The 23,028-nt window shown below is 40.1% G+C and overlaps 1 protein-coding gene and 1 long non-coding RNA gene across 6 annotated transcripts in view; one reads left to right on the top strand and one right to left on the bottom strand.

Annotated features, from left to right (window-relative positions):
- ATP8B4 (ATPase phospholipid transporting 8B4 (putative)) overlaps window positions 1-23,028 on the top strand; it is a 315,343-nt gene that overhangs the window by 280,862 nt on the left and 11,453 nt on the right. For 3 of the 5 annotated variants that reach the window (XM_077939397.1, XM_028850904.2, XM_028850905.2), the window contains 2 exons: window positions 14,829-14,912; window positions 17,696-17,941. The exons of the other annotated variants lie outside the window; for them this stretch is intronic. In XM_077939397.1, the coding sequence (XP_077795523.1) occupies window positions 14,829-14,912; window positions 17,696-17,941 (330 nt within the window). The remainder of the gene's footprint in view (window positions 1-14,828; window positions 14,913-17,695; window positions 17,942-23,028) is intronic. 5 annotated transcript variants of the gene reach the window in all.
- LOC114679399 (uncharacterized) lies at window positions 10,914-16,932 on the bottom strand. The gene is made up of 3 exons (XR_013395575.1): window positions 16,826-16,932; window positions 13,359-13,467; window positions 10,914-11,204 (listed from the first exon to the last, which is right to left on the bottom strand). It is a non-coding gene; the product is annotated as an uncharacterized LOC114679399 (long non-coding RNA).

Here is a 23,028-nt window from a genome sequence, read left to right as displayed (position 1 = left end):
CTTTCCAGGAGAGTGACAAGTAGCAATTGCCTATCACCTGTTGGAGAGGACAGCCAGTCAGTGACAGTACCCATGTAGTGGCATCAATGTTGTGGGGTCAGCTTCTTTGTAGAATCATGATATTGTTGACACTAACAAGTAGGGATACAAACAAGTCATAATTATAGCTAACATTTAAATAGTACTTACTATGCTTCAGGCATTGTCTAAATGTTTTACCTGTATTAGCTCAATAGTTACAATAACCATATGAAGTAGGTTTTACAATCATGGTCTATATTAGCTTAATTATGGTAAAAAACACATAACATAAAATTTACCAACTTAACGATTTTTAAGTGTAGAGTTTGGTAGTGCTAAGTAGGTACACATTGTTTTGCAACAGATCTCTAAAATTTTTTCATTCTGCAAAGCTGAAACTTTATATCCACTGAATAACAATTCTCCATTTCTCCTAGTCCCTGGCAACCACCATTCGACTTTCTTTTTCTATGAGTTTTACTACTTTAATTACCTCATATAAATGGAATCATATAGTATTTGTCTTTTTGTGACATGCTTTTGTCATTAGCATTTAGCATAATGTTCTCAAGATTCATCCATGTTGTAGCATGTGGCAGTATTTCTCTTCTTTTTAAGGCTGAATTGCGTTACATTGCGTCTATATACTACATTTTGTTTATCCATGTATGCATCTATCGACATTTGGGTTGTTTTCACCATCAGTTCTTTGTTCAATATTTTCTAAATAATATTTGGGAGTTCTACTGTCCAGTAAATTCTATTTCTTCCCACTCTCACCTCCCCATCTTCTCTCTTCAGGCTTAAAAATTTACAATTCACATTAGTCTGTGAATTGTAGGCTCTGACAAGTCTGAATGTAAAGAAACACTACTATATTTGACTCCAGGATGCATATATATATGTATTCTCACATCTGACATCTCTAAAACTTGGCTATGTCTTTACAGTCAAAAGTATATTACAATATCCTTTGATCTGGACTGAAGTCAGGTTTTCCAGAGAGCATTTGTGTGACTTCTTCCAGTTCCCTGTGGGCACTGCTGCCAGCCTGAGATCTTTCTCTTTCCATATATTTTTTGAATTCAGATTGCAGATTCTAGTGATTAGCAGCTTGAGGTCCATGTTTTCAAGAGAGATCCTGTCTCTCCCTTTAGTTAGTGCAAAGCTGACACAGGCTAGTTTCCTTGCAGTCCCTTTCTGCATGAAGATTTCTCTTTTACACTGAGGTTGTAGCTCTTTGTTGCCCTACCTTTATGTAAATGTCAGATTCCCCATTTGGTCGAATTTTGGCTTTGATAATGGTATTTCTAACAATCAATCGTGCTTTAGAGTCAGTGAGATTTGGTGACTCATTTGGCATGGAATGCTGCTTTTTCTTTTGTGTGTGTGTGTTTTTGTTTTTGTTTTTGAGACAGTCTCACTCTGTCGCCCAGGCTGGAGTGCAGTGGTGTGATCTCGGCTCACTGCAAGCTCTGCCTCCCGGGCCTCCGGACTAGCTGGGACTACAGGCACCCACCACCATGCCTGGCTAATTTTTTTTTTTTTTTTTTAGTAGAGACGAGGTTTCACTGTGTTAGCCAGGATGGTCTCGATCTCATGACCTTGTAATCTGCCCGTCTTGGCCTCCCAAAGTGCTGTGATTACAAGCGTGAGCCACCGTGCCTGGCTGGAATGCTGCTTTTTATAAGCAACACATATGATGTCCTGTAGAACAGGTGCCATATGGAACTCACTTTGGGAAATTCTGGAATAGATGCTTCTATAGCAACAATTTCAAAACTTGACATTGCCTTGCTATTTATCCCAGTTCTAGTGTTTTGAAAACAATAAGACGTACAAAGAGCAAAATGATGCCAAGAATATTGTCCCCATAGGAACAGGCTATTTATGTTTCTCCTTTTACAAAACCTTCCACTTTAATAATTAACTCTAGTCCAAGGGACAAAATACCCCTGTTTTATATACCAAAGTAAGGGTTTACATTTAAACTTCTGCAAAGTCTTTTCCATTATTCTCAAAGTTTTTTTTCATATTATAAAAATATTTATATGTGAATATATCTCAACTTTTATGCTACTAAAATAATATTCTTTTACAGCTTTCTTATTAAAAACACAACTTGTCACACTTTGAGAAAGTTTTCTTGATTTACATTCTTCAAACATGTTGTTTTTCTTAATGACATTCTGAAACACAGATTATAAATTATTTGACTATTCTGAGTCTCTAGACATTTAAGATTTTTTTTTTTTTTGTAGACGAGTCTTGCTCTGTTGCCAACCTGGAGTGCAGTGGTGCGATCTTGGCTCACTGCAACCTCCGCCTCCTGGGTTCAAGCGATTCTCCTGCCTCAGCCTCCTGAGTAGCTGGGACTACAGGCACGTGCCATCACACCCAACTAATTTTTGTATTTTTTAAGTAGAGACAGAGTTTCACCATGTGGGCCAGGATAGTCTCAATCTTCTGACCTTGTGATCCACCCGTCTCGGCCCCTCAAAATGCTGGGATTACAGGCGTGAGCTACTGTGCCTGGCCCAAGATGTTGTTTTTAATTTAATAATTTCTGTCTTCCTCATCTGTGAGTCACATGACATTGTCAACTTGCTAATAGAAAGTCTTGCTTGCTATAAAGACAAAATAATGAAAAGGACAAACTCTTGCCCACCTAGAACTGGTTTTCTCATTGGGAAATAAAGAAGTGCATAAATAAGTCTAATAGAAATATTGTATTTAGTTGGGTGCAGTGGCTCACGCCTGCAATCCTAGCACTTTGGGAGGCCCAGGTGGGCAGATCACTTGAGGTCAGGAGTTTGAGACCAGCCTAGCCAACATAGTGAAACTTCGTCTCTACCAAAAATACAAAAAATAGCCGGACATGGTGAAGCATGCCTGTAATCCCAGCTACTTAGGAGGCTGAGGCAGGAGAATCACTTGAACCTGGGAGGTGGAGGTTGCAGTGAGCCAAGATCACACCACTGCACTCCAGTCTGGGTGATGGAGCAAGACTCCATCTCAAAAAAACAAAAAACGAAAACAGAAAAAACAAAACAAAAAACAAAAAACAACTTGTATTTAAAGGTAATATGAGAGCATGGGGAAAGGAGAAATGTGTGAGGATCTAGGATGACTTAGGAGGATCTGGGATGACTTAAGTGCAATTAGTCTGCAAGCAAGTGTGTGAATATTTTAAAAATTAAGTGGAGATCTGAAGGCCTGAAATTCTAGCTCCCTTCAGGGATTTGGGGCCTGATTTGCAGAAGGGTGTGAGACAATGGAGTAAAAGGAGGACATCCCTCCCCTCATACACTTTCCCACTGACCTGTAATTAGCTAAAATATTCTAATTTCTAAAATTGTACTTAACACCAACTCATTCAGAAATACCTTTCAAAAACTGCATGGCATTGAAGGGGGAGCTTACTTAGCAGTGTTGTCTACAGCAAGAAGCCTGTTCTAGAGCAGGTGTTCTACCACTATAAAGATGGAAACTCCGGTGTTCCCCAGCCTCACCCCACATGGGAGTGCCCTGGCATGTTAGCGGTACTGAAGACTGGCTGTGCAGGTGACTTGGATTTGGAATTGGGATGGGCAGGGATCACTGTCTCTTTTCCATTCCCTGTTTTTCCCTGGAAGGGCCTGATTAGCAACAGGTTTAACTGAAAAATGTTTTGGCTTTTTTTAGTCCTGTTTTTCTAAGGACAATATGCTGTAAATGAGGCAAGTGAAAAGAAAACAACATATTTGTAAGAACATTAGTCTACAGAGAATGAGAATTTTTGAATGGGGGACAATTTCACCATCATACTCTCTCACTCCCCGTTAAGATCACCCAACATGTGGCTTTGGCCTCCAGCACCATGTGGCGGGTGATGAGGCTTTCTTAGCCCTTAAAGCCCCTTAGATAGCCACGTACTTCCAGTCTTTTAAAGAAAGTCAGCTGTCTGAGGTCTTCCCACTCCCTGCCACCCCTCTCCTAAACTGCTTTAACACAGAATTGAAAGCTCCATAGTGAAATGGAGCCAGTAGTGATAACAACTCCAAGGCCTGGCAGAGTTGGTAATAGCTGGCATCTCTTTAGAGGCCATTCCCGGGTAGGCCCAATCTTCTGTCACTTCTCTGTCCAGTCCCAACAGCAGTGAGAGTTGCATACATATTCTCCAATGCAGAACCTATGGTCTGAATGCTTGTTCATTTACCAACAATAAACTGGGTGCCAGTTTAGGACCAGGTCCACTGATGCCCCCCGCAAGGAACAACAGAGTGAATCAAAGGGATGCTGTTCCTGCCCTCAAGGAACCTACAGTCTGGGAAAGATTTTATTTTCATAAATGCGAAACAAATGTTGAATAACCCCATAATCTCCTTTCTCTTATTTCTCTACCAAAAGTTTCTTTTGGAATAAATTTACTATGGATAAGCCATGTCTTGGGGCCAACCCTGTCAAATCCCAGCATCATTCATAAGCACCTAAATATTCTTCCCTGTATCTCTCAGCAGATTGTTTGGAAGTAATCCTTTATTCAGCTGAAAACATCTGACCAAATGTAAACAGATTGTGTTTTTTAAGACACAATGTTGACTTTCTAAAACACCAGTTTAATTATTTAATGAAGTGACATGTGCTATTTCTTTACTACATCAGTCTGTCTTTGGTGCCTGGTGGATTTTATCCAGGCAATTATTCTCTGATGAGAGCTCCAGTAGATTCCAGCCAGTGCCCCATCCTGGTAGGTGGGCTGGGGCAGATGTGTAGGCAAATCCAGCTGTGGTGTGCAAGGCTTCAAGAGAGCGGATGGGTGGGAGCATCACTGCCTGTGGGATGGTGGCACTTAGGACATCTGTGATGGATGGTCATGTGATGTAGGCTGGGTTGTAGTTGGTTTATGGACTTTCCTCTGGTTAACTTCAGTACGCTGCTTATGTTGTGATTGGCTTGGAATGTACAGTGAAAAGAACCCACAGACCAGACTCCCTTTTGTTTCCTATATTGGGTGGAATTTCCTGGGAGAAGAAGTGGGAACAAAGAACAAAAAGTATGTATCTTGTTGAAACCTAGAATCTTTACTCTGGCAGAGAATTTCAGAGATACTGAGTCCAGTCCCTCGTTTTACAGAGGAGGAGCCCGATCCCCCCAGGGGCTGAGGATCAGCGGTAGGCAAGGCTAGGACCGGAACCAAGTCTTCTGGCTCGCACTTCAGTGCTCTGCCTACTCTACCTGATGATAAGTGACCTCTTGGGTTGTCATAAATTTGGAAAAGCTAATGGCTATATCCTTTTTTTTTTTTTTTTTTTTTTTTTTAAAAACTGTCTTCCCTAAACCCCTAATCAGCAAATGTTTCCTTTATTTGGAATCTAAAGGAGAAACGTCCAGAAACACTCAGTTCGATATGACTATGTGGAGGAAATGAGCCCTCTATTGAAAGAGACTTCATGTCTTGTGCGGAGTGTCATAGCTTAGCGCTGTGGGAGGGGCGGGCCTGTCCCTAGGCAAACTGTTTTGTAGAATCGTCTGGAAGCTTGAGGACACCTTCTGCTGGCAAATGCTCCAACTCAACTGCCACTGAGAAACAAATTAAATTAAATTTGTTCTAATGAGATTTCCAGCCAGATTTCTGGACCAGAGACATTTGGATAAAGGAGACTAAGTCTCTAAACTGAATCATGGGTGCCTTTTAAGGACATGCCTTATCCCAATCTATTATTGAAACCCATATGAGTTTTGTGGAGTTCACTGTGGGTTTGGAGTCACTATTTATACCTGTAACTTATTTTAAAAGCACCCTATGCCCTCAGGACTTTTCATAAAGAGGAACTGTCCCCCACCAAGGATACAGCTAAATTAAAAAAAAATTGGTTGAGGTCCTATTTAGAAAATTCATGCTCAAAACTATGCAAGTACTGGTACTGTGTACTTGTGAGATGATATTATCTGATAACAATTTATCATTGTCAGTGAGATACAGGGCTGTGTATGGTTTTTTTTTTTTTCTTCAATTCTACTGTGATATGGAAGCAATTATCTTGTCAAGGCTGGAAAAACTTTAGTTCTGTCAAACAGTATAATAAAACAACAAAAAGTTTGGAAAGTGACATGAAAGAGTGCGACTAATCTTAAGGCTTTGATGACTTCATGGATTTGGTTACCTGTGAGCCCATCTCCACCTGGCATGGCAGCTCTGCTCCCACTCACCTTCCAGATGTGCTCTGGGGAAAGTCCAGAACTGGACGAGTGTTCAGGCCTGGGTCACTCCTCCTGGATGCCGCGAGCTGGTTTTTACTAATTACACAAATCAATCACAGATGTGCTGAGGCTAAGCGCCTCATATTTATTCCACAGTGTGTTTTCTTTAAATGACAAATGCTTTTTAAGGCCCCCAAAAGGTCATTAGATAGGTTTTCTCTGCAACACGTAGGAAAAGGGGGATACATATCTCCAAAGAGGTAGTAAGTTCATCTTGTTATTTGAACAAGGAGCTCGGCCAGTGGTCGAGCAGAAAGAGCAGAAAGCCTTTTGTAGCTGTTTAAGAACTTTATTAAGGTTTATTTAAATGTGTCATTCTATAAATCACAGGTTTTGTGTTCTCCAAGCTGTTTTTAGATTGTAATTTGTAGCTGGAGTATTTTTAACTTTATAAAATGGTTGATAAGGCTGATAAATTGCTCCCATAAAGAAGGGAGCAAGGAGAAGCTTTCCTTAAATAGAAAAACAGTGAAGTTGGAAAAATGAACTCTCCTCCCTCTTTTTTTTCTGATCTGTGAAGAGACACTTATAGGATTTTAAACAGACCGGTGACATCTTGTAGTAGCATGGCTTTTCTCTCTTGTTCAGAATATTGGAGATAGGGAACAAATATTTCGGAGGCAGAGGTGGCCTGGCTTCCCCTGTGAGTACAGGTGCCCTAGGGAAAAGAGTTTTTTGTGGGACTCCTTTCATAGAAACAATTTGAGTCACCCAAAATCAGAGTGTCAGCCTAGAAATCTGAAAAGAATCCTCACCCCTCAACCCCCACCCTCCCCTCTCTTCAGGGCATCTGATTAACCTGTGTTGGGTGGGTTGGGAAGGAAGAAGAGGTGGTAAAATGTCTGAGCATGCTCGGAAGGGGAGAAACAGGGAGGTTGATCGGGGCTCGTGTGCCCCTCTCAGCTAGTCCTAGTCACCAGAAGGGGGACTTAAAATTTTTCCAAGGAGATTTAAGGACCGCAAGAAGAAGGGGGGCATTTACTAGAATAGCTATTTGAGTAGCTGCAGATCTCTTGCAAGGATTCTTGAACAGAAACCTGTTGTAGAAGAAACATTGCTTGACCGGGAGCAGTGGTTTATGCTTGTAATCCCAGCACTTTGGGAGGCCCAGGCAGGTGGATCACCTGAGGTCAGGAGTTCAAGACCAGCCTGGCCACATGGTGAAACCCCGTCTCTACTAAAAATACAAAAATTAGCCAGGCATGGTGGCAGGCGCCTGTCATTGCAGCTACTTGGGAGGCTGAGGCAGGAGAATTGCTTGAACCCGGAGGGCGGAGGTTGCAGTGAGCTGAGATCATGCCACTTCACCCCAGCCTGGGCAAAAGAGCGAAACTCCGTCTGAAAAAAAAAAATATATTGCTTGTAGCCTTAATTTCTGTGAAAGACCCTGAAGTCTAAACTGTGCTAAGCCAATGCCCATAACTGGCAAATTTGGTTTCTAAGGTAAAGGACTCAGGTTAACACATTTTGGTAGATGCTGAGATAAAAACCATAATTAGAGTGAACAGTGATTGATATAATTAAGTATTCATGAAGAAAGTAATTGTACCAAGGTACTAATTTTTCTTTAAATCTTGTTCTGATGTTATATGGATCTCATGGCTACCATAGTTTATTATAGAAATAAATATCTATGGTTAATTGTCTCAATAAAGAATTCTATTTTTGTAAAAATATAATTAGCATGAAAATGTACCTTTTTATTTACTCATTAAACACATCGCTTGAAGCTTGGATCCTTGCATGCTCCCCCTGTCCTCCCTCCTTTCTTCCTTCCATCATATGGTGCTCACTTATTGAGCACTGTCTTTCAGGTGCTGTAGGGGCATTTACCTCATTTCATCGAATACTCACAGCCTCCCTATAATCCTGATTATATAGCTGAGGAAACCAAGACTCAAAGAGATTCAGTATCCTACTCAAGTCCACACAGCTGTCTGCTGACTCCTTTACCCTTAAGACACTAGCTTCCTTTTATTGAGCAGGTGCTGAGTTTGGTTCTTGGCCCCCATAGGTCAGTTAGATTACCCGCTCTCAAGTAGCTCGCAGTCTTGTGAGACGGGGCTGGGAACCAGCATATAAATAATTGTAAGTCAGGAGTTAAGAAGCAGTGAGGTATGGGGGCATCATGGAACTACCGATGAGTGGTCTGCAAGCCACTCACAGAGGTAGGGAGTGGCCAGGGCTCAGAAAGTCTTCCTGGAAGACCTCCTCACCCCCCCATCCCATGCTGACCCTTCCAGGATCAAACATATTGAAGCAGATAAGAAGAAAGAGGATGGGCATCCCAGCAGAGGGGACAACAGGAGGAAAGTTCCAGAAGTGAAGCATAGCTTGGGCAGGAACACAAGCCGTCAGGTATTTGGGGAGTGATTTGATATGGTGTGTTGGGGAGAGGGAGAAATCTCAGATTTCTGATTTGGATGCTGGGGTGGATGTGATGGTATCAGATACTGGTATAGGAAACCCAGGAGGGGCAACTGGTTAAGGTAGTATGAGGATGAGCTCTTGTCTTGATATATTGAGTTTGAATCTATGGTGCATCTGTGGGAAAATGCCTAGTAAAAAGTTAAATATGTAGCATTTACTAAAAAGTTGTAAAATAATTAATTCAACAAGTATTTATAGAGCACCTATAGTCAACAAATATTTGTAGAGTATCTACCAATGGCTAGATCCTGCTCTGGGCATTAAAATTGTAGTTGTGAGTAAATTTCTGTTTTCATGGAGATTATATTCTAGTGGGATGAAGACAGATAATAAAGAAAGAAATCAGTAAGATAATATCAGAATTGTTAAGAAAGAACTTGGTAATGTAAAAGGTCTCATCGAGAGGGTGAGGTGACACTGGAACTGTGACCCAAGTGTTCAGAGGAAACTTCCATATGAATACCTTGGGATTAAAGTGTTCCAGGCAGAGGGCACAGCCAATGCAAATGTCCTGAGGCAGGAATGAGCCGATTAAGTTGGAGAAAGCCCATCAGCGAAGCCTCAGCTAGGTGAGGGAGGGTGAGAACGTTGGGAGGTGAAGTTGAAGAGGCTGGCAGGCAGGGGACCAGGAAGGGCTCTTAGGACATGATGAATAGGGAGTCTGGATTCATTCCAAGTAAAATGGAAAGCCGTTAGAGGGTTTTAAGCCAGGTCAATGCTAATGTTGTTATTTTAAATCAGTGGTCCCCAATCTTTTTGGTACCAGGGGATGGTTTCATGGAAGACAATTTTCCACAGACGGGGGATGGTTTTGGGATGAGACTGTTCCACCTCAGATCATCAGGCATAGAACTGGCATGCACAGTTCACAATAGGGTTCGTGCTCCTATGAGAATCTTATGCAGCTGCTCATCTGATAGGAGGTGGAGCTCAGGCTGGCTTGCCTGCCGCTCACCTGTTGTGCCGCAGGTGGTGACAGGCTATGGACTGTTATAGGCTGTTGGGGAGCCCTGTTTTAAATGCCAAAAAACAGCATATAAAATTGTGTTTATTGTATGCTCTCAATTATGTTAGACAAGGTGAGGGAAAAAGCCTTCAAGAAAACTTATTTTTTTTTTTTGGAGACAGGGTTTCACTTCTGTCACCCAGGCTAGAGTGCAGTGGTGTGATCTCGGCTCACTGCAGCCTCTGCCTCCCACTTTCAAGTGATTCTCCTGCCTCAGCCTCCCTAGTAGCCAGGACCACAGGTGCACACCACCACAACCAGCCAATTTTTTGTATTTTTGGTAGAGAGGTTTTCACCATGTTGCCAAGGCTGGTCTTGAACTCCTGAGCTCAAGTGATCCACTAGCCTCGACCCCCCAAAGTGTTGAGATTACAGGTATGAGCCACCATGCCAGGCCAAGGAAACTTTCCAAATGACACCACTGATTGAGAGAGGTGGTTTCATGCAGTGGTCAATGTTGTGGGCACTAAAGTTCATAGGCTTGGAGTTGGCTCTGACACTTGCTTGGCTGACAGTTCTCAAACTTTGTGATCTCAGGACCTCACTATCAATATGTATCATCTTAGGAATGAAAATGAAGAAAAAAATCTAAACACTTTTATTAATTTGTTAAAAAATGGTGAACCCATGACACGTTTACAAAAGTAACATATTTTTAAGAAAAATGCTTATATTTTCTGAAAAAAAAAAACAAGTTAATGGGAAGAATGCCATTGTTTCACACTTTTGTAAAACTAGTTAACATAATAGAAAACACCTGGGTTCTCATATCACCTGCATTCAGCCAGCTGTGATGTCACATATCATACACTCATGAGAGAATGGGGTGAAAGGGTAAATACATAACTTTTTGTATTATTCTGAAAATAGTTTTGACATTATGGATCCCCTAAAATGTTCTGAACTACACTTGGAAAACCTTTTTTTCCCCTTTGGGTTTTTAAAAATATAATTAAAAAATTGTGGGTACATAGTAGGTGTATGTATTTATTAGGTACATGAGATATTTTGATACAGGCATGCAATGTGAAATAAGCACATCCTGGAGAAAACCTTTGCATTTAAGGTATGGCATTGAGCCATCTCCTAACCTTGATAGCCCTCAGTTTTCCCATTTATAAACTGAGAACTGTTAACAGTACTTACCTCATGGGGTTGTTAAAATTTAATGAGACGCTATATGTAAAGCACTTAAAATGGCACAGAGTAGATGTTTAGTAAATAGCAGCTATTTTTTTTCTTTTTGTTATTGTGACACTGATTTCTGAGAATTTGCAGAAACTCATTGAAATCTTATTCTGATTTTTCCTTCCTGTCCTCTCTTGCTCCAGTTGTGAAATGAGGCTTCAAATCTGGGTGCCAGTTGACAAATGCTGATAGTTGTCGAATAAGTGTAGCTTGTAATGCGAGCCTGTTTGTGATGATGAGGGCACACTATGCCAGACTCAGCTGTCCACAGTTGAGTATGCCATAATTTCTCAGATTCTTTCTCTCTTCTTAATAGCTGAAACTGTCAGATGCCATCATCAACGGGTTGAAGATTTGTGTCAGCTGCTCTGATTAAAAAAAAAAAAAAAAAAAAGAAAGTGAGTGTAATTCCCAATCTTGGTGTCACATTGGAATTACCTGGGAAAAATTTAAAATGACCAAAACTTAGATCCTTCTCCCAGAGATACTGATTTAACTGGCCTGGGGTGTGGCCTGGGCATCAGGATTTTTGGTATCTTCCTACTTTCTGAAGTCTCACTGGGCTATAACTATAAAATAAGTTCACATGTTTAATTTTTAATTTTTTTATTATTTGCAGTTTAACAAATATATTAAAAAGTATGTAAATATCAGCTTAAATTGTTATGAAATGAGCACCCATGTACCATGATCCACTGCAATAAATATAACATTTCCAAACAAGAGCTCCCCGGTTTTTCCTTGAGACCTCTTTTCCAATCCTCTAGAGGTGACCATTACCCTGCCATCTTATAGTCACGTTTCTTCTGTTTTATAATTTTACTATATGATTAGGAGTTCCAGAACAACATAGGAGTAGATTTTCATACTTTCGCACTGTATTTAAATGCAATTATACCTTTGTATCTGGCTTCTTTTGCTCAATATTATGTGTAGTTTTTATTCATTTATGTTTTTGGATATAGTTATAATTCTTTGCTTTTCATTATTCTACAGTATTCTGTTGTATCGATAGGTGATAATATCTTTATCCCATACTTGATGTTTGGGGACTATTACGACCAGTAGCTGCTATGAGTATTTTTATGTGTATCCTGCTGCACCAAGATAGACATTTGTGAACATATGTATCTAGAAGTAGGGTTGGACACATTCACTCATCAGAAGGGAGATACAGAGGCTGAGCTGCAGTTTTGGTAGACTCTTGAGGATAGATAGGAATTGGATACTGGGACCCTGTCACAACTGCTGCTCTGGGCTGGGACCCTGTAGGGTCACACTGCTCTGAACCATGTACCTTGGGAGTGTTGATTATCTACAGGGGGCAATTCACAGACTGAGCTGTGCCTTCAGTAGTTTCCTGGGCTGAAGGGAGAAGGTTCAGTGCCCATCAAGGGTAGAGATCATGATGAAACCCTTCCTACTCCGGGCTAGGACCCAAAGGCAGCCTCCCAGCAGTGAGGTCACAGACTCTGTCATAGCAGGATAGTTGGCTAACCCAGAAAATATCAGGCCTTCATTCTATCCTCAACAGCTGGTATAAGGAAATAAATATAGAGTCTAGAGAAGAATAGCATTACCCTAGGCCTTGAGATAGTTATTAAGTTCTAATTCTCTTTTTGATCCTGACCAGTCATTCCCCACTGCCTTGTTAGTTCACTGATACTTTGATGAAGATGCTTTTGTTTTTTCTCAACTTTTTTCGTTATCTTCAGCAGGAGGTTTGGTATGAATCAATTATTATGGTACGTGCCCCCTATCATGTACGATAAATTCAGGCTTCTTTCAGATACCTCTGCTAAATACCCAGGGGGGTTCCAGGGAGTGCCAGCCAGCTTTTCCAGTCTGTTCTCATGGTTGTGTGACTAGTGGACTACTGCCCTGCCCTTCTGCAAGTTCTCTCATGCCACGTTGAGTGCATTATCCTTCAGGTGGCTTCTGCTGTCTTGTACCACTTTGCTCCCGGCATGGACCTAGGCTGTGGTATCTTGGAACTGGCCCATATTGATTCACAAGAGCTGATTGTTAAATCTTCAGGAATTTTGTGAGCCAGTGGTTAAATACAGCCATTATTAAAAGTTATATTATGTAAATGTACAATTTAAGTTATATTAAAAACAAAAGACAGTTAATATACTCAAAATGAATCCCTTCCTAATTATTTTCCCATGTTTTACTATTTATGCTCTTGAGATTATATTGGGTCTGTATTGTATAAATACTGTATAATGGTGAATATGTCTCAACTCCACATTCAGTGGCATCACTGCTTGAAATCAGTCATGGAGGAATATTTACACCATGGAAAATGGCAAACGCTACAAATCAAGGCTTTTTTTTTTTTTTTTTTAGTCTGTTGTTAAACATTTATCAGCGTGCCATTGGATATAGTCCCTCTTTCTAAATCCTTACAGCTGGGTTTAGACCAGATGATGAAAATAGGAATCAGAGAGTAACAAAGGGGAGTTACCATGCACAGAACTTAAAATTCGTTATTAGAAACGGTTACTCTGAGTGTTAAGCTTTCCCATTTCCACCTCTCTCTTCAGTTGCTTCTCGGCATAGCATCCAGAGTGATCCTGTTAAAATGTAAATAAGACCAGGTTAGGTAATAAGCCATGTTTAGTTACATAGGATTGTTCTTCTTACCTCCTGACATCCATTATTCTTCCTACAGGTCACTCTGCTCTACCCAACCAGCCCACCTTGCTGTTCTCTGAGCGCAGTGGATGCTTTCTTGCCTTAGGATTGTTTCATGGGGCCTACTTGCAGTATGGAATGCTGGATGTCCCAGCATTTCCAGCTGTTTCAGAAAGCTGCATGTTGGGCCCATTTCCTTCAGATCTTATCTCAAATTCACTTCTCAGTGAGACTTTCTCCAGTCCCTGTATTACAATTACAGCCCTCCCACATTCCCTATCCCCTTTCCTCTCTAGCACTTACTACCTTCTAACTAATTTACTCACACAGTCCTCCTGCTCTCTGTAAATTTGATCTTGTTTATTGTCTTTCCCTTCCCTTTGCATTAGAATGTACATTTCGTGAGGAATTTTTATTTGATTGATCATGCTGAATTATCATTGACTAGAACCTAATGCTTAGCACATAGCGGTTTATCAGTAAATATTGAATGAATGAATAAGTGAATGAATGATGGAGTGGTAAAAGGGGCATTGGTTAGCAGCTGAAGACCTGGATTTTAATTTTTGCTTTTGTCCGTAATAAGCGCTGTAACTGAAAGGTTCTGTTTCCACATCTGTGTGTACTCATTGGCAAAATGGGGATATATGCCTGCTCCACATGCCTCATTGACTTTTAGTGAGGCCCATGCAGGGAATTCTTGTGTAATTACTCTACAAAGGTGTGAGGGGATATTTTTATTGTTTTGCTTGTTTATGCCCAGTATAGTGAGCATGTAGCTTCATGCCCATCTTACTTTAAACCACTCCCCCGCAAAAACCTCTCCATTTTAAAACAGGATAGAAATAACAGGCTCATTACTATACTTATCTCTGAAGATTTTAGTGAATCCTTTGTTTACCACTTAGGTCAGATAATTGGACTCATTACAAGCCACTGAAAGCCTGGAGAATGAAATAGCAACCCACCACAAGGTCAGGGGGCTCATACGTGTCCCGCACTATGTTAGGGGTACTGCATGTATTATTGTCCTCACTGCCATGCTGCAGGAAGGGTATACACCACTTTAGAGATAATGAAATTGCTATTTAGAGAGATCTAGTATCCCATTAAGGCAGCAGAGCTGATAAGAGGCAGGTCCAGGAGAGAACTCATATTTGTCTGATTCCAAAAGTCAACTCCCACTTACCTCAGAAAACCTGGTTATTTAACCTAAAGGTGAATATTTTCACGACTTAAACGTGAATATTCTCACTACTATGGATGGTCTTTCTCATTTATATGTTATATTTCTTTTCAGACTGTTTATGACCAGTGGTTCATCACCCTTTTTAACATTGTTTACACATCACTGCCTGTTTTAGCCATGGGGATTTTTGACCAGGTATGTTTTTTCCATCTTTATAACTTAGCTTCTCTTTTATGCCTTTTGGTTTTTTGTGGGTTCTAAGTAGAAGACACAATTCTAAGTAGAAGCCTTAGGAATGCAGTTGTTTTAGTTGCTTTTGTATGGATCACAAATGCTTTCAGGTCCACTGTGCCTTCCTCACCCTTGAACCCTAGCTTCCCCGAAAGCATTATTTGATAAAAGTTGGTTACTCTCCTCTTAGAGATTCGTACCCCATGTATTGTTCTAAAGGCTGTAGAAGTCCTGTACAAAGTAATCTCTTTAACTTCATTTTAACCCAGCATTTCCCAAACTTCTATGACTGTACTTTTTTTTTTGCTTTCATATAGCACCTATCAATTAATATGTCATAGAACTAGTGTGTGTGGTTCACACACAGGGAAATGCTGCCTTAGCCTCTGAGAGCTTATAAAGAACCATGCAAGGATAGAATATCATGGAGCTAGGTTGGAACACAGGGGGCTAACGTCTGCAGTGAGACTTCCTTGTTACACACAGCTCAGAAAGGAGCCACAGACCAGAAGAGCAGTCTGCCAGTGGGAGAGGAGGACGAGAAGCCCCATAGCCATGGAAAGAAAAAGCATGGATTTCTTTTGTCCCAGCATCAAAGTGCTTGAGTGGGGAGAAAGGAGAGAATCAATCACAAAAATGGTAGATCCTTGGCATACTCAGAGCCTTGGAAGGGACTTCCTGGGAAGGGGAAAAAGTCTGGCTGCCTGTGGGGAAGTGAAAGACTAGCCAGTGGAATTTCCGTGGCACAATTAGAGTGTCTTATTTTTAAAAAGGATTTTTGTTTTTTTAAAAAAATTATTTTTAAGGAGACCAGATTTTCTCCAGGCCGTTGTTAGACCTGTTTGCTAGGCTTCATTTTCTGGCCCAAAGCTGTCTATTGCAAAATATAAATCTTCACATTATGAGCTCACTCCAGTCTCCCATTCGGCTGGCTTTGTAGTCAGTTGTAGTCTCTCTTCTCATACGTGAAAAGGGCAGTTTGTGAAAGGCATATTTTGTGGAATTATACAAAAAGTAATGAACTTCTGCAGACCTTAGATGTAAAGGATTAAGCACATTCATTTCTCAGTGCCCATGTTTACAAGTGTTTCTTTTCTTGGAGCTTTGTAGCTGCCCAGAATGTGGAATAAAATAATAAAAATAAAGCAGTTTCTGGGAAAAGATGGTGGTTGTGCAATTCAAAAAAAAAATATAATAAGGCTTCCTATTACCATCAAGTTGAGTGTCTGCTCCTCTCCTTTCCTGCTTTGTCAACCTCGGCCCTTAAACAGATCACAGGATTGTGGAATGCTATGCCGGACAGGCCTCAGCAATCGTCAACAGATCTGCTCATTTTTTTAAGGCAGATACCAAGCCTTGGAGGGTCATTTCCCTAAAGCCACACAGCCAATAAGCGACACAGCTAAGCCTAGAGCCAGGCCTCCTAACTTTGAGGTTGCTACATTATTGCTATTGTTCTTATCATTATTTTATTAATTATTTATAGAAGCATCTGGCATATTTATTACTTGTGATATGGCAAGAACTCTACTAAATACTTTACATACTGGTTTAATCATGGCGATAGTTCCATGAGGGAGGTGGTGGTGTTTGCATTTCTGGGCATGAGGAAACCAAGGCTCGGGTGGATTAAGTAACAGGTTTAAGATAACACACCAGCTAAACCCGCTACCAGGGATTGAGCTCATGACTGTCTTGTTTCAAAGCCTGCGCATGTAACCCTCAGTCACTGAACTAGGGGAACAAGCATCCAAAAGCATCTCAAAACAGGACTTTCTAAAGAGAATATGCCAGTGTTTTTCCATGGGACTCAGGAGAGACCTGGGCCATCCCACAAGCAGGAAGGGGAATGTTCTTCTCCCACAATAGTTCACCACCTGTGTTGCTTCCGCTTTGCCACTTCTCTTCCACCTGTGGTCCTCTGATGTTCCTGGTGGTTTTTTGGCATTTGGCTCTGGTGCTCACTGTGGTTATCAGCATTACTTTGGAGATGGCTGGAAATGCAGTCTTGGGCCCTCAGCCCTATTGAATCACAATCTGTTTCCCAGGCGATTTGCGTGCACATTGGGTTTGAGAAGCATTTAGTTTCTCTTGGGACCTGGTTGGTGTCAAACCTTCTCATTCTGTCTATATTATTTCTTTGTCCTGAACACCTGGTAACTGCTGTTAAAATTCTCACTGGGTAGGATCCTCATCCCAGCCTCCTTCTCACCTGGAATCCCAAATGCAGTTTCCCCTTTGCTCTCTTCTTCCTGCACACTTCCCTCCAAAGTCATGAGCTCTGATTTGACCGTTCTGACTCCACAGCTCTCTGCTGTCATCTCCTGGTCACTACCACTCACTACCTTGGCAATTAACTTCTGGGGCCCATTGGCTGCCCATGATGTGCTGGAATTCTGGGAGCATGAATGCTTCTGACAGCCTGCAGGAGAGTGTAGGAAAGAAACTTCAATTTGAAGCCAAATAGCTAGGCTCAAATCAAACCCTGGTGCTGCTACTTACGAGCTGTGTGACCTCTCGTGAATCTCTCTTGGAGACTCAAGCTCCTTCTCTGTAAAGTAGAGATCATTTTATTATCTTCTGGTTTATTGTGGGAATACAAACAAGATAACGTCCTGTTCTGGCCCAGTGAGTAGTGCATATTAGGACATGTTTAAACAGGCATTTGCTATTTCTGAAGATAGGGAATACAAGGCCTCTCTGACTCTTTTTAATCCTTCTCCACTGAAATTACACTCTGTTTACAGGATGTGAGTGACCAGAACAGCATGGACTGTCCCCAGCTCTACGAACCAGGACAGCTGAATCTACTTTTTAACAAGCGTAAATTTTTCATTTGCGTGTTACATGGAATCTACACCTCATTAGCCCTTTTCTTCATCCCCTATGGGGCCTTTTACAACATGGCTGGAGAAGATGGGCAACATATTGCTGATTACCAGTCCTTTGCAGTTACTATGGCCACATCTTTGGTCATTGTGGTCAGTGTGCAGGTAACGCTGTTGGTGTAAGCACCTTAACATGATGGGTTTACAACTTTAAAAATTCTATTTCATTGTTGATTGATTTTGTCTACTTGTTGGAGGGAAATAATCCTAATACTGGGGTTTTCTTTTTAAGTACACATTTTGAGATGAAAACAGGAAGCTTGAACATCAATTACCAGATGAGGAGAATTAGCATTAGGTGTCTATAACCTCCATGTTAGTAGAAACCTCACAATGTATCCCTTCTTTGGGTTGTGCGTTGTATGTAAAGAGAAATGATTATACTTGAAGAAAAAAAATTCCAGTAACAGAAAGAGAAACTTTCCCATGATTTCTTTAAGACGTAATAACTGCCAGGTTTTAAAGTGAGATCTAAGGTTTGGCAATACATTTCTTTTTTTTTTTTTTAATTTTTTTTTATTATTATACTTTAAGTTCTAGGGTACATGTGCATAATGTGCAGGTTTGTTATATATGTATACTTGTGCCATGTTGGCATGCTGCACCCATCAACTCGTCAATTGGCAATACATTTCTATGGAGTTATTCAAGAGGTTCAATGCTAGTCTGTGGCGTATCCGAATCTCACACTCAGAGGAGCTCTTCTGGTGGGGATGATGTTTTGAGGCTCCATTGACTTTCTTCCATCTTGAGTTGTGTCTCTATTTCCTTTTTAATGTGAATGGTGGTCAATGCCATTAGATAATGAGTTAGAGTTCACAAAAGCTTCTATTTTTATTTCTTGAGAGGAAGTCTTGCTATGTTGCCCAAGCTTGTCTGGAACTCTTGGGCGTAAGCAATTCCTCAGCTTGGCCTCTCGAGTAGCTGAGATTATAGGTGTGCATCACCACACATAGTTAGAAAAACTTTTCCTCTATTACAATCTGTAGCTCTGAGTAGGTACAGCAAGCTATGCGACCTCTGTTTTGTTTTGTTGTCTTTTGACTACTGAGCAAACTGTTAATAATTAGGTGATCTTCTCTTTGTCATGAGGGTACATTTCCGATTCTCTGGATTCTCCTTCCATAGAGAGGACCATGGTGGGGTGTACAGGGACATCTTTTTAGTGGTAATAGCTGATTCACCTCTGGATCAGGCCTGTTCCTTGGTACGCCAAGAGATTATTTGAAAGGTAGTAACTGAAATAAAAGGCCACTATCTGAAGAAAAAGCAAATAGAAATCATTCTTCATACTGTCCTTTACATGATCTGTTTATAAGTAAGGATAATAAATTACCTGGAAGAGTCATTGTAGGTATGACATGTAACAAGCATTAAATGTTTGTGTGTATGTGTGTGTGCATGTATGCGTGCGTGTGTGTGTGTTTGTGTGTGAGAAACTGGTGTTCACAATTAACCCTACAATTTTTGGTTAACTTAATCTTTCTAATTTTAGAAAAAGCCTGCTGTTATGCCCATGCATCTTTTTCTCTTTTTTCCTTTTGCTTGCCCATAATTTGTTTTGCGTGCTATTACAGTAGTGCCAGTGCCATGTTTTTATATTAACTTTATGTTTAGAAACTGTTTTTCTCATAAGTCATACAGTTCTTATTCCAGTTGAATGTTGAAATTACATTTCTACTTTCTCACAAGTTGAGAACCCACAGAAACTCTCATATTTTAAAAACGTTGTTTAGTCACAAAAAAATTACAGAATTTCAAAAGCTTCAAGTGACTTCTTGTTGCTTGAAGTTTTTAAGATAAACTTTTGAAATTTCTCACCCTTGATTATCCAAGTTTTATAAGAATGATATAGAATGATATGCATGCTTTTTCAGAGGGGATTCACACTTAGGCTCAAAGTAACCATTGGCCCCTCATTCAGGATGTTTTGCGAGAGGATTTCCAAATCCATTTGCTTCATACCTTAATGGCCATTTGTCTCTTCAAAATCTATTCTCTGCCTTCCATCTCCTCAAAGACAATGGTGGTCCTAGCCATCCCTCCAATCCCATTACTCACAACGCCCCAGCCACACTGGGTTTTATTCTGCTCCTGGAATTCACGAGTCTCTTGCTTGCCTTATGGCTTTGCACTTTCCTGCCTGGAACATTCTTCCCTTAGTTTCCCTCACATGTCATTTCTTCAGAGGGGCCTCTGTTAATCCATTTAAACTAAGGCCCCTTTATTTTCTCTAGTGGAATAGAAATCAATTATTGTATCTCATAGTTGTCACTTACCCTTGTAAGTACAAATTTAGTTGTGTGTTCCCTCGTTTAATGTCTTTGTACCTCGTAGAGCGTAACCTTCATGAAAGCAGTGGAAATGTTTATTAATCACTGTATACCCAGAGCTGAGCACATCACCTGTTAGTGTGACAGACACACAATGGATATTTCTTGAGTATTGAATAAATGAGGGAGATGTTGAGAGGAAATTCTCTCCTGTCATAACAAGAGAGTTCATCTGGCTGTGTCAAGTTCCTAGGAAAGAATCATTATAACTGATGTGTTTACAGACTGTGTTGACAGTTTTCAAATGTGTCCAAAGTTTCCAACCAGTCTGAGAGAGAGTCCTCCTGTGCTGAGTTCAGCAGAATGACCCAGCTGTGAAATGTGGTGTGGGAAAAAATGAGAGATTTTAGATGCCTTCAAAAGCAAGGCAGTGCCGGGAGAGTCAAGTACCGCATGGCCTCAGAAGGTGGCATGTGCTGTGGTCGCCACACCTCCTGCAGCCAAGCAGAAACTTAGGCCATGCATGCACCTGTGGTGCCTCTGCCCTAAAAACACAAAATCCTTTTAATCTCATTATAAAAGGAATACATTGCAGGAAATTCAGGAAAAGTATAGACATGCAGAGAAAAATTAAAATTCACACAAACACAAATCAGGGTTAGCATAAAAAATGGAAATCAGATTATATGTATATAAATTTTATGTCTTATGTTTTCACTTTGTGTCACAAGCATTTATCTTATTTATAAAATATTCTTTGAAATATCCCTTTTAATGGCTGTAGTATTCCACCATATGAATGTGCCATAATTTATTCAACCATGTTGCTGTTAGATTGCTTCTACATTTCACTGTGGCAAGTTATACAATGGCAAAGTTTCATATAGTACATAATTCTCAGCATGATCCTCTAGTTATTTTCTAAGGTTATCTTCTTAAAGGTGGGAATTCTGGGCTAGAAGACATAAGGAAGTTTAAGGCACTTGACACATGACTTTCCAAATAGATTGTATCATTTTCAGCTGAAGGGTGCAAATTACCCTTCTCAGCAGCCCTTCACTGATTTAGAGTATTACTTTGAATTATTTTATAATTAAAACATGGATAACCTTTTGTTGCCTGGGAAATAACAACAAATGCATCTTGTTCAAACAGGAGTAATTTCTTAAAAACAATTTTTAATTTTGGAATAATTTTAAATGTAAATAATTTAATATTTAATAATAATATTTAATAATTTAAATAATTTTAAATTTATAGAAAAGTTGCAGATACTGCAAAGACAGTTCCTGCATACCCTCATGTAGCTTTTCTCTGATGTTAATGTTAACATCTTACCTCACCATGGTGCATTTGTTAAAACTATGAAATTAGCATTGGTATAATATTATTAACTGTGCTACAGATTTGATTCAGATTTCTCTAGTTTTTCCATTAATTACTCTTTTCTCTTCTAGGATCCAATCCAGAATCCCACATTGAATTTAGTGGTCATTTGGTTGTGTTGTCCACCTATCCCTCAACTCTGTGTTAACCTAGATGACCAAAGCAGGCCTGTCCTTGATGGCAGCTGTCAGAGACCTGTATCATCATCACCACCATGAGTGATACCATGCATTGTACTTACTACTCACGATGCCATTACGCAGTAAATATTATGAATCCCTTTTATAGAGAAAGTTCAGAGAGGTTAAATGACTTGCCTGAGGTCACACAGTAAGTCCCAGAGCCAGTACTAGAACCCAGTTCTGTCTAATTCCAGTGTTATCTGGAACAGTCTACAATGAGACTGGTTAAAACACAAAATTTTCAAGAAATATGAGAACAAATCTTACACTGAGCATAAAGGAAATACTGGATACTGTGCCAGATACTAGGATAATCCCATTATCTCATTTAATTATCTTTATGGTCTTATGAAATGTAAGTACTGTTACCACCATTGAGAAAATAGACTTAGCAAGAAGGTTAAGTTATATTCCAAGTCATACAAAAAGTGGTAGGCCAGGATTTGAACAGAGGTCTTCTGACTCCAGATGCCCAGCTCCAAAGCTATGTGAACCTCCCTTCTTTGTAAAGAGAAGTAGAAGCTGTGGCCTTCCCAGTCACATAGTCAGTACAGGGAATTCACAGTCCCCACCTCTCTCATTCATGTGGGAACACCTAGGATACCAGTATCACCCTTGGCTAACATGGGAGACAAACTGTTAATAGGTGACAAGCACATAGATGTTTCTTTCAATGGCAAAGTTTCAACGTGAGGAACATATAGACTCCCAGTTTCTGTCATTTTAGTCTAATTATTTGGAAAAGATTATCAGTTGTTTTTATTTCTAGGAAGCCCTGAAAATGTCTGTTTTACCATACAGTTCTTAGACCCAAGTATGTAAATGTTTGTAACCATGGAAGCTAGGCAATTTTGGCTTCAATCAAAAACTGTAGTCTTTAATATATAGAATAATAACTTACAGGAATTCTGTGAATAAGCTCACTTTGACAGCAGCATTAATATCCTTTCCTCACTGTTTAAGCTTGACTTTTCATTGTGGTAACAACCCCATGAAATTTCCATGGTCTGTAATTACAGTCATAAATCTTATGTCCTGCTGATGCTACAGGCCAACTTTAAGTAGTCTCTATTGTTTTTTAAAAAAGTATTTTTCACTTATTTGAATTATAAAATGCTCTTTTAAACATTCCAAAGAGTACAAAAGTGTTTAAAATAAAATGAACCATCTTCCTTTCCTTCCCTTCTTTAACTACTATGATGACCATAGCTTAAATCCTTCCATACTTTTTCTGTACTTTGAGATGATGCATACACACATATTTAACAAAAGGGGATAAAAATTATGTATATTGTTCTGTAATATGCTTTTCTCGTTTAACTAGATATTCTGGTCAGCTTTCCAAATCAAC

This window comes from Macaca mulatta, chromosome 7 (assembly GCF_049350105.2).
Source record: "Macaca mulatta isolate MMU2019108-1 chromosome 7, T2T-MMU8v2.0, whole genome shotgun sequence".
NCBI classification, from domain to species: domain Eukaryota; kingdom Metazoa; phylum Chordata; class Mammalia; order Primates; family Cercopithecidae; genus Macaca; species Macaca mulatta.
Note: the sequence above shows the minus strand (reverse complement) of the source record. Positions and strands in the feature narration are given on the sequence as shown.